Raw genomic sequence first — 15,739 nt, 5'->3', positions numbered from 1 at the left:
GAGCATAGACCTGTGGAGGTCAGGGTTCTGATCCCTAGTAGGAGTCATATGGGAGGCAATCAATGATTTTCATTTATGTTTCTCCCACTCCTTCTCTGATATACACTGACTGGCCATATTAACATACACACACACACACACACACACACACACATATATATATTAGAGGCCCAGTGCATGAATTCGTGCATGGGTGGGGTCCAGCTAGCCTGGCCAGGGGGAGGGGACATGGGCGGTTGGCCAGCCTGCCTGCTGGTCGAACTCCTGGTCCAGGGGACAATTTGCATGTTAGCCTTTTATTATATAGGATATACACTGAGTGGCCAGATTACGTATTCAGAGATCATAATAATCTGGCCACACACACTAGAGGCCCAATGCATGAAATTCATGCAAGAATAGGTCTCCGCAGCCCACCCCCCCACCCACTGGTCATTCAGGAAGGTCGTTCCCAAAGGTCATTCCACTATCAGGTCTATTTAGCATATTAGCTCGTTATATACGATATACACTGAGTGGCCAATTATGACCACCTGACATTTGTAGGCAAATTAGCTGTACACTGCATCATATGGAATATGGAAGCCAAAGGCCTGTTCGAACACCTTTGCTGTCTGCAGTTACCAAGATAAAACGTCTCCAATTCGCACAGGGACACAAGGATTAGACAGTTGAGCACTGGAAAAAAGTCATGTGGTCCAGTGAATGACATTTCCAGTTGCATCATGTAGATGGCAGAGAATTTTGCAGAAACAGCATGAAAGCATGCACCCCACATGCATGAGTACAACCCTTCAAGCTGGTGGGGGCAGTGTGATGGTTTGGGGCATGTTTTCCTGGCATGATTTGGGCCCTTTAATTCGTGTGGAACAACGTCTGAATAGCACAACATACCTAAGTATCATTGCTGATTAAGTTCATCCTATCATGTTGATGGCGTATCCCAATGGAGATGGCTTCTTCCAACAAGACAATGCGCCATGCCACAGTGCTCGTATTGTGCAGGAGAGTTTCAAGAACATGAGGGAGACTATCTTGCTTAGGTGGCCCCCACAATCACCAGATCTCAATCCAATTGAGCATTTGTGGGACGAAGTTAAAAGAGCCATCAGGGAGCTGGTTCCACAACCATCAAATCTCACAGAACTGGACAGTGCTATTCATTATCAGGCATGGTGTCAGATTCCTCGCATCACCTTTCAACATCTTGTGGAATCAATGCCAAGAAGAATCGCCGCAGTACTGAAGGCAAAAGATGGCCCAACAAAGTACTGATGGGGTGGTCATAATAATCTGGCCACTGTGTGTGTGTGTGTGTGTGTGTGTGTGTGTGTGTGTGTGTGTGTGTGTGTGTATATATACTTTTCAGTAAGAGGAACAGAAAATCCCTTGTTCTCATACACTTTCCAAAGAGATTTCACAATTATTTTTTCACCAGATATATTCCTTCAAAGCATGTAAATTTTTTGAAGAAGTGTTCATCTTCCTTGGACGAGTTCAAGCCTGTCATTCTTGGCTGGTTGTGATCAAGGGGAGTCAATGACACTTAAGATGCATCTGGAAGTGCATCGCATCACCAAAATGCACTTTATTTTTGAGCACTCCCAATCACAATGGCAATATTTTTGCCTTTTTAATCAAGTCTCATATGCAGTTTTATATTGCAAAACAATGTTTAAATACAGTAGATCAGTAAGAAAAAAATTAAAAGAGCCAAAACGGGTTTGGCTCAGTGAATAGAGCGTCGGCCTGCGGACTGGGAGGTCCCGGGTTCGATTCCGGTCAGGGGCATGTGCCTTGGTTGCAGGCACATCCTCAGTGGGAGGTGTGCAGGAGGCAGCTGATCGATGTTTCTCTCTCATCGATGTTTCTAGCTCTCTGTCCCTCTCCCTTCCTCTCTGTGAAATATCAATAAAATATATTTAAAAAAAAAAAAAAATTAAAAGAACATTTGTGTATGCCGAAACCGGTTTGGCTCAGTGGATAGAGCGTCGGCCTGCGGACTGAAGGGTCCCAGGTTCGATTCCGGTCAAGGGCACGTACCTTGGTTGCGGGCACATCCCCAGTGGGGGGTGTGCAGGAGGCAGCTGATCGATGTTTCTAGCTCTCTATCCCTCTCCTCTCTCTTTCTCTCTGTGAAAAATTAATAATAAAAAAAAGAACATTTGTGTAGGAAGCATCTTTCTTGAGGTACATCCCTTTACTGACATAAGAATAAGAGTTCCAGATTAACCATGTCATTGTTTTATTGTCACAATAGGTTTTTTCTCAAGCTCCTTTGAAATTAAACACTTACTTATAAATATATCCCTCTACATTAAAGCTACTTCCCAACCACAGAGACTCCACTTACCATTATTTCTATGGACACATTTCATTTTCTCATTTTGTCCAGTATACAAAAATCCCACCTTTTTGTCAGCAGTTAAAAAAGAGAACCTAAAGGTTCTCAAATGACGTTCCACCAAGTCACCAAAAGAAAGTCACCAATATCCAAAACTTTTTAAAGCAATAAAAATTTCTCTGTTCCAAAGCATATTTACAGACTGCAATTCAAACTCTACATCGCCATCAATATAATTATACAAGAGCATATAAAGCTCTAGGAAAGAGAAAGTATTTCATTAAAAAATATTTGTGATCAAGAAAATATTACTTGCCTTTAAATAAAAAATAGGAAAAGTGGCAGAAAAATAAATAAGTTTAAAGATGTACATTTTCATAAGTAACAAAAAAGTACACAAATAAGGAATGAAGCTAAATATGCATGAGCTTCAAAATGAATCTAGCAGTGCCCGCACAAATTTGCTATATGCAAGGTTCTTTAGACTCCTCGTTTAGTTATAAAAAATACCAAAAAAAAAAAAAAAAAAAGAAAAAAAAAACTAGACAGAGGAGGATTTCACTGAGCTGAATCCATGATACAAATAGCCAGTTGGACAGAGTATATATGTAACCTTGGCCAACTGTTGCTAGCAAAATCACCCCACAAATAACCTAAAATGTACCCCACCCTCCCCAAGAAATTTTCAAAATGAGAACTGGTCTACTGATTCTGGTAAAAATACAAAATTCCATGTTAATATTCCACTATAAACAAGTCATTCCAGTTCAAACAGTACTCAGGAGCTTCAGGGTAAACTACTCTTTGCTTACTGTTTTATAAAAAGTCCAACCCCCACTTTCAGTCCATGTGAATTACTTTTACCTGGAACTCCATTTTTCTTTTAAATCCATTTTTACACTCACATGTGGATGAATTGGCTGATTCTGTTTCCCTAAATCCCCTATCTCTTCCCTCCAGGCTTTTATTGGTCTCTGAAGCCCCTGAAGATCTCCCTCTCTCAGCATTTGGGACCAGCCCTGGCCATCTCCCCACTGTCTTCCTACCTTCTATGCACCCCACTGAACCCCAACACACAGTTACGCAGAGGTAAACAATGTACCCAAAATAAACTCTTTCTAAAGGCTATAAATAGTGTTCTAGAGGATTTTCACTGATCAGCAAAGTCCTATGAGTATGGCTCTGACCAAAACCTATGTTTAAAATGCCATCTGTTAAGACAGGCTGTTGCTGATATTAGAAATTTCACAATTATGTCAAAAAGCTGTAATACACAAAAAAAGTATACATTAAACAAATAAGCCAAGCCTTGAACACTTATCATCAACTCCATTATAAAATATTGCACATGATATTCAGTCTTTTCCTTTGTCTATATGGGAGCAAAAAGAAAAAAAACCGTGTCTGTTCAGACACTAGAGTAAGTCTAACTTGAAATAAGGTGCCAGAGGCAGGTACTCGACGCTCTAGTTTGATGTGAAGCTCAAACAGTATGAGCCCTGGTATTAAAGGGCAGGATGGGGAGGCATGTTCGTCTCAATCGCAAATCCTTGCAATCAATGGGGACTGGTCTGGCAGGTACAACACTGGTGGGGAGCCCACACTACTTGAAGGACTTCGGAAATGCGTGTCAAAGGAACTTGGTGTAATCCCAACTTCACCTTTCAAAAAGTCATCATCTTCATCTTCCACCACCTCCTATCAGAACAGAGATTATCAATAAGATCACAAGTGGTTTGAAAAGCTTCCAAGAATTCCTTTCCTCAGGAATGTGCTACTTCTGGAAAGGTAAAGAAAACATCATAATTCAAAAGCTTCCCCTGGCCCTGGCCAGTCTGGCTCAGTGGATAGAGCATCAGCATTCGATTCCAGTCAAGGGCATGCATCTCAATTGCAGGTTCCTCTCCAGCCTGGGGCCTGGTCAGGGCTCATGCAGGAGACAACCAATCAATGTGTTTCTCCCACATCGATGTTTCTGTTTTTCCCTCTCTCTTCCACTCTATCTAAAATCAATGGGAAAATATCCTCAGGCAAGGATTAACAAAGAAAGGCTTCCTCTGATGCACACTTCTCAATTGCTCACCACACGCTGTCACTATTTGTTTAAAGTCGGATTTCTTTTAACAGATTTTAAGATCAATAAGAACAAGTAACATGATATGTCATTCTTGCTCACTATTAAAACTTTTGTATCTAACACAATGTGAATGAATGAATGGAGGTCTCAAACAAAAAATATGAGGAAAAATAATAAAATGAGATTTCCAATGATTCCTTATAAGACAGGCACATAAAGTTGACCTTTAATGGGGAAATAAATCTGCCACATGAAAAAAGAAGTGACATTATTTATTATTGAATTCTAATTTTCTTCTTTGGCAATAACTGCCTCACTTCCATCTGACATGCACTGGAAGGTATGCTGCAGACCTGCATCTTTACCACTTACTCACAAAGAGCTACAAAATTAATGTTAACCTCTACATAATTATGGTGTTGCTTATAATATCAACATAGTATATTTGCCATTGTTACTTGGTGGTAATGATCAAGTGGCAAAGATCTAAATTTATTTATCTAAATTTATTAATTTTTAATTAATCTTCACTTCCCAAAGTCAATGTGTGAAGTGTCTGGTTTAAATAATTCATCAAAAACACCAAAAACTCTTTTCATAAGAACATATCTTGAGCTTGGAATTTTGCAAAGGCAGAATGTATAAAATGTCCTATTTAAAAAAAAAAATGTTTGCATTGATTTCAGAGAGAGGAAGGGAGAGGGAGAGATAGAAACATCAATGATGAGAGAGAATCATCGATTGGGCACCTCCCGCATGCATCCCACCAGGGACTGAGACCGCAACCCGGGAATGTGCCCTGACTGGGTATGTGCTTCTGGCTCATGGGTTGACACTCAACCACTGAGCAACACTGGCTGGCCAAAATGTCCTATTTTCAAGTGTAACATTGCTATTTACTACTTGATTATAATCTGTAACCACACAGGAGATTCCCAAAAAGCATGTCGAATCACAAATTTACCTTGTTAATGGGTTTCTTAAACTCCTGAAGCTCGTCTGCACTTATGTCTTCCCATATCTGATAAATCGGATCAATGAATTTCTTTGACCTGTCAACAAAGATCATATTTCACAAATCAAGTTAAATACTACAGTGAAAGTCAGAACATATTTAGCTCTTCTTTCACAAGACCTAGTACCCGAAATAAAGTGAAAATTATGGCTCAAATAATAAGTGTCAAAAAATACTCTATGTAGGAACTGTAACTAATGTGGCCTCTTCTTTGTAAGATTTTATCAACTCATACAGATGGAGTATCTTTCTTTCTCAAGTGTAATTGTTCCTCAACTTTGCACAGACTAGCAATAATTTATAATGTGTCCAAATGGAAAGAAAATTTTATTATTCTGGAACTTCCTTTTTTATATTCTTATAGCAAATTTACTAAAAGTAAGTCTGGGGAAAAGGCCTATCTGGCCCTGGCCGGTGTGACTCAGTGATTAGAGCATCGGCCTATGCACCAAATGGTAACAGGTTCAATTCCCGGTCAAGGGCACGTACCTGGGTTGCAGGTTCAATCCCCGGGCTCGGCTGGAAAAGCAACCAATTAATCTCTCTCTCTGTTGGAAAGCAACCAACTGATCTCTCTCTCTCTTCTCTCTCTGCCCTGTTCCACTCTCTCTAATAATCAATGGAAAAAATGTCCTCAGATAAGGATAAACAATAAAGCAAAAATTCTGCTTCCTTATACAAATACAAAGTTAAGATTGGCTTAGTGGTTTTCCAGAGTTATCCACCAACATAAATCTCTTGGCTTTTGTTTAGCCTGTGCAACAGTATGTGGTCTCTAGAGGAAGAACAAGTCACTGGCAGAAAATTATGAGCCATGAAAAGAGAGCATCCTCCCTATTGGGACACCTTACATTTTTAGGTTTAAAGGAAAACAAAAATAAACCAAAAACCCTTGGTATCAACCTGGGTTCCTAATGGGGCAAAGATCTGTAAACCCTAGAGTGCCTATGACACTCAGCAGTCTCTAACAGGCATTCTCTACTTTGCCAGCAAAACATGTACAAGATGACCATAGCTTTACAAATGGCTAGAAATGGCCAGCCACATATGACAAAGAAACTCTACATCCCAATCTTGGGAAAAGCAAATACAGAATGCATTTAAGTTCATGATAGGTTGACTGTGTTAAGAGTACCTACCTCTTAAGCACACAAGGATCGAAGGGGAAGAAGGTGTCAAGTGGGTTTGTGCAGGTTTGCACCGAGTCCCCTCCAGCTGTACTTCTAATAACTGGTAGCATCTGGCGATTGTTCCTCTCAATGATAGTGTAGCAGAAGACTAGCTGGTATTTACTATGGAACAAGAAAAACAACAGAGGCATTAGCATACTGGAATTACTCTGCATGAACATGCTTGTTCGTGCGTGATAACTATACTGACCACACAGTTACTACCAAACATAACAAATGCAAAAAAAAAGAACATAAAGCAGAAAATGATGCTTTTAGGGAAAACTTTCCTAGTTTGTAAAGTATATAGCTGTCTTTACTTATTTATTTTTATTGTCTATAAGAGAATTAGGGATTGGTGAAAGGGGATTCAGTATTTACTGAGAGGAGATAGTATTTGATGATGGGGAAATTTGGTTTTTGAAGAAATCAGGACAGTCGTGAAAGAGGATGACTAAGTCACAACCTCAGAAAATGGTAAAGAAAGGAATAGGCATAGTGAGTAAAATAAAAACATTTAAATATATTGAAGAACTCATGATAAAAAAAAAAAAAAAAAAACAAGACCACTATACCTCCATATGACTTGGCAACTTGAATCATTATCAGATGGCTTCTCTGACATAAGGATTTAGCTCACATCTGCTACTCTCTATCTCCTACCCTCCTACCCACAGTATTCATTCAGGTCATCTTCTCAGATTCTCAGGTCACTATTGTAATTTTAAGTGACGTACGTTTATTTCTGTTCTAGTAGCCAAGGATCACATTTGACTCTCTATTCCTGGTGGGAGGGTAAATTGGCAAAACTACTCTGGAGTACAGTGTGCAATAACTGGTCAAGTTCACAATGTGCATCTCTTACAACCCAGCAGCTACACGTCTGGGAGACAGGAAGCGTGTGCCTTTGCACCAGCACACACATACAACCATGTTGCTAAGCCGCTGTTACCGATACTGAAAAAGGAACAGCTTAATAAGAAGGAATCAATTTTTAAAAATCAATAGAACATTACACAGCAGATGTACTAATTAACAATGAATCTTAAAACGATTAAGTAAGCAAAAGCAGGAGCTACAGATGATACATAACTTCCTGGACACAGAACTTTATTTCAATCTCTTCTCTTAGCATCACACCTCACTCTTAACCTCCATTGCTAACTCCAACCCAAATCTAGAGCCTCTGACCAGTGTGCTCATCCACGAAACCCATACTCCCCACCATGAGAATATTCTAGAGGGCAGCTGCTTCATCTGCCTTGCTTCATTTGTCCTTACCCTTCCTGTTTTCCCAGGAACCTTTTACCCACTAAACACTATTCCTTGTTGGTCTCTTTACTTCTTTTGATTCTTTACCATTTTTGAGATCTCAGGAGAAAGAAAACCTCAAACTAGATATCCAGCAAAGGAAAATAAGATTGCTGAATGAGAGCAGTAAGTTGTCTAAAAGGACTGAGGGATGAATTCTTTTTCTTATAATAGCACAGATTCTTATCTGTTGAATATTTTAAGATATGATCCTGTCCTGAATATGCTGATTAAATGCCCAAGATTTTCAATTCAGTGTCTATATGAAGCAGAATAGTTCAGTAAATGCTTACAAAGGAGCCAGACTGCCTGCATTCAAATCTTAGCTCTGCCCCAGTCTAGCTCTGACTTCACAGAAGTAACTTAATCTCTTGCCAAAACCGGTTTGGCTCAGTGGATAGAGCGTCAGCCTGCGGACTGAAAGGTCCCAGGTTCGATTCCGGTCAAGGGCATGTAACTTGGTTGCGGGCACATCCCCAGTAGGAGGTGTGCAAGAGGCAGCTGATCGATGTTTCTCTCTCATCGATGTTTCTGACTATCTATCACTCTTCCTTCCTCTCTGTAAAAAATCAATAAAATATATTAAAAAAAAAAAAAGAAGTAACTTAATCTCTCTGTGCCTCCATCTTCCTATTTATAAATGGATTAATATTATATGCATAGGATAGTGTGAATTTTCAGTAAAATTATGCATTAGCTATAGCTACAAGGCCTGAGATAATACTGTCCCTCACTAAACCAGTCCCCTATTGTTGGAGATTTATCTCATGTCCAGTCTATTTTTATTACTATTATAGGAGTCACTCTAATAAATATCTTTGGTTTCTACCTCTCAGGTTACTAGTTGCCTTATGTATTTCAAAGTGTCTAGGATTCTGCTCAATTATACTCTCTGCATAAAAATTAGTAGCAATTTCCAATGCCACCAAAATATAAAACAACAGGTGCACAACAGTGTTTCCTGCAAATATTGGGTTACTGGTTTTTAAATGTATTTTTTTAACTAATCTTATTGAATTGTTTCACAGAAATTTAATGGAATTTTACAATACCAATCTTTAATAATAAAAGGGTAATATGCTAATTAGACTAGGTGTCCTTCCGGACGAAGCCGAGGCCAGAGTGAAGCCACCCGGGTCCCAAGTGCCTGCCGACAGCTGGAGGAGGGAAGCCCAAGTCTTGGAGGGAAGCTGGTGTCAGCAGCTGGGGGAAGGAAGGCCTACTTTTGCACGAATTTTCGTGCATAGGGCCTCTTGTACTGATATAAATTTACTTGTAAATAACTTCCACCAATAAAGTACAAATAACTTACCTTGTAATTGCAGCAAAAAAGTTAACTACTGAGGGCAGACAAATCTTCAGAGGATTTAGTTGACTCATCACTATACGTTCAAAATTTAGACTTTGAAGGTACCTCAAACCTTTGATTAAAAACAAAAGAGTTTTAAAAAGGTACAAAAATAACAGTCTTAAAACAGCACAGATTTTTTTCACGGGTTAAAAAAATGACTTAAACATTATTTGTGAAACTGCTTTAAATAAAGGTCCACGTAGCCTGGCCGGCATGGCTCAGTGGTTGAGCATTGACCTATGAACCAGGTCAGGGCACAAGCCTAGGTTGTGGGTTTGATCCCCATCATTGATGTCTCTCTCTCTCTCTCCCTCCCTTCCTCCCTCCCTTTGTAAAATCAATAATAAAAATATATTTTAAAATAAATAAATAAAGTAAGACAAATAAAGGTGCATGTAGATAATCATACAATGTGGAGCCCAGAAGAATGTCATTAGGCTTAAGCACATCCATTTATGACTAAGACAATTTTCCTAAAGAAAACTGTTTATTCTTCTCCTTTTTTTTTAATCCTCACCCTAGGATATTTTTTTCCATTGATTTCTAGAAATTGTGGGAAGGAGGAAGGGGGAGGAGAGAAATATCAATGTGAGACACATCTATTAGTTGCTAATTGCCTCCCATATGCGCCTCTACCAGGACTGGGGAACCTGCAACCAAGGTACGTGCCCTTGACTGGGAATCGAACCCAACCCTTCGGGCTGCAGGCTGACACTAACCACTGAGCGCACTGGCCACGGCTATTTATTCTTTTAAAGATCCAGGACTTCAAAGTAAGCACACATTCCTAGTGGACTATAAGCTTGTATGACAATTTAAAATTCACAGATATGTAAGCACAGCATATGCTGAGTTTAAAGGCCATATGATTTGATTTCAGCTAACAATCATGAAATCATTAAAAAGTTCTGGCAACACGGTGAGTCTCCAATCCCTGCAGAGTGGAAATTTCTCCTTCCTGAATTCCATATATTGTGTGTGTGTGTTTGTGTGTATAGTCAATCTGACAAGCAATCAAAAAACAAGCCCGTAAGACCTGCATGTCTTAAATTACTAGTAAAATTGACCATGTTTTTGAATGTGCATTAGTTGTTTATATTCCACATTAAAAAAAACACACACACAAAAAAAAAAACAATAAAACTATGAATGTAGAATGGAAAATTAGACAGATTTCACTGTCCTGGAATTAATAAATATACTTATCTCCTATATTAGTAAAAGATAGATACCATACCTATTTCAAGAGGCAAGCAAACCAACCTGTGCTTAAGTATATTTGTTAGAAGATTCTTTGATGTATATCTTGATAAAAATTACTAAAAATGGGATGTCATGCTCACCCCGATATACCAAGGTTAAGGGTTTGATCCCTGGTCAGGGCACATACAAGAATCAACCAATGAAAGCTTAAATAAGTAGAACAACAGATCACTGTTTCTCTCTCCAATCAATCAATCAAAAACTTTTTTAAATGGGATGTTATGGCTTAGAAGAAATACTCTTTAACCAAGAATCTCACCACTTATTCACACAAAGAAATGTAGAGATTTTACTTACCTTGTGATAAAGCCTTGTCCTATCACTAGTTCATACAATTCATTTTTAAACCCCACATCTTTTCAGAAGTATACAGGATGTAAGTAAATATATGTAATGCACACAACACAACACATACAAGTTTCCGTTTAGAGCTGTGCTTCTCAACTCAAGGCAATTGTGCCCCTAGATGACATCTGGCAGTGTCTGGAGACAGTTTTAGTTGTCGAAACAGAGGATAGGATGGGGAGGGGTGCCAGTGCCATCTAGTGGGTAGAAGGTGAGGAGGCAGCTGCTAACCATTCTACAATGCAAAGGCAACCTCCACAACACAAAATTATCCAGCCCAAACGTAAGTGCAGAGCTTAAGAAAACCCAGTTTAGAGGAAACAGCCTATTAAACCATTTGAATTATTCATGACAGTAAAACAAAAAATTTAAATTTGTTTTGTTTAACCGATATCGCTATCAGGGACAGTCTTCAACTAAAATTTAAAATAACCCAAAAACACAGACAAAAGGGGGGTGAGGGCATGAGTGGGGGGAATGGGGGAAGAAGGACACATATGTAACACCTTAATCAATAAAGAAATTTAAAAAATAAAATAAAGTAACCCAAAAAACAAGCTTCTTCTGGTAGATTTAAATAATAAAACCTTAGAAATTAGCAAAATTGAAAACCAGTAAATTTACTTAAGTCTTTAGATAAAGGTGCATAATCATTACGACCATAGCTTTACAGCCATCCTCACCTGGTTTCAATTTCCAATCCTGCCAATAAATTACTTCCCTGTGCTTTGGTGTCTTCTGTTCAGTGGGAATGACACCTGTCCTTCACTGGGCCGTCACAGGGACAAGGAGGTGCATAGGAAGCCGAGCATGGTGCTGGCTCAGTGCAAATGCTTGGCCTCACCTCTGAAGAAGAGCATCTTCACATCTTACATTACTCTAGATGCCACCCTCTAAAGCAGAGGTTCTCAACCTCAAACCCATCAACTATTAAGAGGACGCTTAAGGAGGTGTTAGGGGCTTATACGGTGCTTGAAATAATTTATAAAAGTTTGTGTGCATGTGCAGTTTTCTGACTCCAGAGTTTTCAACAAATTTTTAAAAAAGTAACAAATCTGCATTCTAAAGGGTGACTAGTACACAGGAAAATCCAGTTCACATCCATCAATCCCACATCACTGACCTTCCTTCAGGTTTCCACTTAAAAGCTGCTTGTGTCTAAAAACGAAAGTGTAGAACACAGCTTGGCAGGCTGAGTAAAATGGTCCATGTAGAGCAACATCACAAAATGCCTTTTTTCCTGAATCCTGGTTATTAAGGTATATGTGCAGCCAATTAACCAAAAGATCTAGACATGATTTCACAGTACTAGAGAGAAGAAAAATTCAAGTCAAATCCACTGGCTTCATAAAAAACTACAGTGACAGAAAACACAATGCCTTTCAATGCAAACTAAGAAAAGAAGGAAATGCAGGGTAGGGGTGGGGGGGACAATACCCAGGCCCTAAGAACCCTGGAAGTCCCAAGGGATGGGATGGAGACCAGTTTCTCATTATCAACACAGAAAAGCTTCTCCAATGCTCCTTCCACTCCCCACCCCCACCCCCCAACCCTCTTAAGAGAGATTTAGCCAAAGAACAGAGGGTGTTTACCAACAGCTTATAAGGGAAAGAAAAAGTCTGGATGATTTCACCATTCCCTATGGGGTTCTAATGAAGCCCTGTGTCAACAATTTAGGACAGAATGGCCAAATAGCTGTAGTTGTTAAGGAAGAGTCTCTAATAGCATCCTTGCCCAAAGATATCTTCCTGGATCACTGGAAGAAATAGGCTTAGAGCTGGCCTCCTACGTAGATTTTTCTGTTACCTTTGCAAGGATTTTTTCTTCAGCTTTAACAGACATAATTGATTCAGAATGCAAATGAAAAAATGACAAACCTATAAAAAGAATCAAAATAGTATACAACACTGTACACTACCCATGGAGACAAATGGATCTTCATGTTCAAGTTCAGCCATACTAAACAAAGAGCTTTACATATGAGGTTTTACATATAAAACAGGAAATGTTTTATTTGGAAATTGCCTCTTGAAAATATAAACATTTTGCAGGAGTGGGGGAACAGATTTTTTTCACTTTGAAGAGAGACCAAAAACATAAGGCAGATATTTCTCTGACTTAAGAGAATGCTATAATCTTCTAAAGCATGATATAAAAAAAAACAACTTGGAAAAATTAGGTTACTTACATAAGAGGAATAAATTTAGCTCTTGCCAAAAGGCTTCCAATATAATTTGCAGCAGCTTGCCTGATGATGGCAGGATTATTTGGATCCTGCAATTTTTTCCAGAGATGTTCCAAAAATGCTTCTGCAAATCCCTATAACAAAAGAAGGTGGTGGTCTGATCTTTTTGAATGCTTCAGATATTCTAGCTATCAGAATCCTAAGATTTTAACTCATCAATGTGGGAAAGTTCTGGCACCTCAGTTATATCGCTAAATAACTGTTATCATGAATACTGTTGTCATGGTTCTTATTTTTAAAACACCTTGAGATAATATTAAAAACTCCCGCCAAAACCGGTTTGGCTCAGTGGATAGAGCGTCGGCCTGCGGACTCAAGGGTCCCAGGTTCGATTCCGGTCAAGGGCATGTACCTTGGTTGCGGGCACATCCCCAGTGGGGGGCGTGCAAGAGGCAGCTGATCGATGTTTCTCTCTCATCGATGTTTCTAACTCTCTATCCCTCTCCCTTCCTCTCTTCCTCTCTGTAAAAAATCAATAAAATATATTTAAAAAAAAAAAAAAAAACCAAAAAAAAACTCCCAAGCATTAAATAATCCAATGGATCCCAAAACAAGCTAAGCATCAAAATCAACCTAACAGATTCAGTAGGTATGTGACAGGGCTTTGCAATCACCTATTTTAAAAGCTCTACAAAGTGATCCTGACTTTTGGCAAGAACTGGAAACCAGCAATAATCCACACGCACATGGAAACCCCTTCTGCAGGACCTTTCAGAGTTCAAAGTAACGTTCCTGTGTTTTATTGCATGTATTGAACTTGATAATAATATTGTGCAGTCACTTGACTAATTATGCTAATCACAGAAAAAGATAGACTAAGCTTTTGTTTAACAAAGGATGCAACCTCCAATTTCTTCCAAATAGCTCTTTTCAAAAACTATTAACCTCTACTTTGATGCAGACTGACTTTAACCTTAACCATGACAATACCCTGATTGTTCTAGAAAGCTTCAAAATAATTGCAAATGAGTAGAATCTTCCAATCATTTTTTTTCCAAAATAGAAAACCTAACCCTAAAGTTATAAAATATAGATTAAAGAGTTAGTTTGGGCTACACAGGATCAACTAAGAGAGACTAAAAAAAAAATAAAGTTAAATATCCCATCTGAGATTTTAATCAAGGCTTGAATTGAAGGGAAGCATACCACCTAGTGGACCAAATGCGGGATGATGTTTTCAGAGCACTTGGCTGAGCTGGAAGGCAGCAATAACAATGCCCTCTGCTCTGCTCTTTTCCACACATTTAAGGGCATGTACTTTATTTTTTTTAATGTATTTTTATTGATTTTTTTTACAGAGAGGAAGGGAGAGGGATAGAGAGTTAGAAACATCAATGAGCCAAAACCGGTTTGGCTCAGTGGAAGAGCGTCAGCCTGCGGACTGAAAGGTCCCAGGTTCGATTCCGGTCAAGGGCATGTAACTTGGTTGCGGGCACATCCCCAGTAGGAGGTGTGCAAGAGGCAGCTGATCGATGTTTCTCTCTCATCGATGTTTCTGACTATCTATCACTCTTCCTTCCTCTCTGTAAAAAATCAATAAAGTATATATAAAAAAAAAAAAAAGATTAATCCTGCTGCCTTGAGAATGGCATTCAGTGTGGTCAAAGAGGTGCAGCCATCCTGATCCCCACAGATGTCCACCCTGATCACCCTCAGCTGGCTAAGCCCATATAGGCTGACTTGGCTCAGTCCCTCCAAGGCTGTTCCGACCCCCAGCTCTGGCCCAGCTGACTCAAGTCTAAATGTCAGCATCCTTCGTGACTGAACCTGTCCAAATTGTAGAAAATAAGAACAATAAAAATATTCTTGAACCTAGTCATCTATTAGTAAACCATGGAAGTGAACTCTCAGAAAGTACTCCAAAGGGGAGGGGGGACAAAAAAAAAAAAAAAAAAAAAAAAAAAAAAAAAAAAAAAAAAAAAAAGAAACATCAATGAAAGAGAAACATCGATCAGCTGCCTCCTGCACACTCCCTACTGGGTATGTGCCCACAACCAAGGAACAAGCCCTTGACCAGAACTGAACCCAGGACCCTTGAATCCGAAGGCCAACACTCTATCCACTGAGCCAAACCAGCCAGGGCGGGCATGTACTTTATTAACGGTACTAGTAAAATGAACTCACAAAAAAGAAATACCTCATGATCTCCCTTCCCTACTCCCTCTACCCCCGTTTTTAAGGGAAAACGGGGGCAAGAATAAAATAAGCCATGATAATATTAATGACATACTCACCAATTTAAAGCTACAGAGATAAAACATGAAAAACTGAACGTGGCAGGAGGCATGGGTGGGCAACAGTAGTTTATCAAAAATAATTATGAGCTCTCGATATAAATCCTTTGTTTTGTTGATATCAATCTTACCTACAGAGAAAATATGGCATTTCAGTTTTAAAAATACATTATTTTCAAGTTTTATAATACATTATTTTATTAAGAAAAAAATACCATTAAGAAATACATCATCCATTAAGCTATGATTAAAATAAAATGCCATTTTTATTTTGCACAAATTTTCCTTCTCAAGTGTAATAACCCAGCTCTGGCAGGAAGCAGGCCCTCACCTCACACATACTGCTCTGATGCCACAATGTGAACCCTTCTAAAAGGCAATTTTA

General features: G+C 39.0%; 1 protein-coding gene across 1 annotated transcript in view; it reads right to left on the bottom strand.

The window, feature by feature from the left end:
- Nucleotides 1–1,559: 1,559 nt before the first annotated feature.
- Nucleotides 1,560–15,739, bottom strand: part of RRN3 (RRN3 homolog, RNA polymerase I transcription factor) — a 35,585-nt gene continuing 21,405 nt past the window's right edge. Inside the window, exons 12-18 of the mRNA XM_080678366.1 lie at nt 15,355–15,485; nt 13,064–13,194; nt 11,999–12,183; nt 9,229–9,337; nt 6,576–6,728; nt 5,386–5,473; nt 1,560–4,042 (exon numbers count right to left, since the gene is read on the bottom strand). Of these exons, the coding sequence (XP_080534492.1) occupies nt 3,881–4,042; nt 5,386–5,473; nt 6,576–6,728; nt 9,229–9,337; nt 11,999–12,183; nt 13,064–13,194; nt 15,355–15,485 (959 nt within the window). The 3' untranslated portion in view covers nt 1,560–3,880. The remainder of the gene's footprint in view (nt 4,043–5,385; nt 5,474–6,575; nt 6,729–9,228; nt 9,338–11,998; nt 12,184–13,063; nt 13,195–15,354; nt 15,486–15,739) is intronic.

Source organism: Plecotus auritus, assembly GCF_963455305.1.
Source record: "Plecotus auritus genome assembly, chromosome: 7".
NCBI lineage: Eukaryota > Metazoa > Chordata > Mammalia > Chiroptera > Vespertilionidae > Plecotus > Plecotus auritus.
This window is presented reverse-complemented; position numbering and strand designations above follow the sequence as displayed.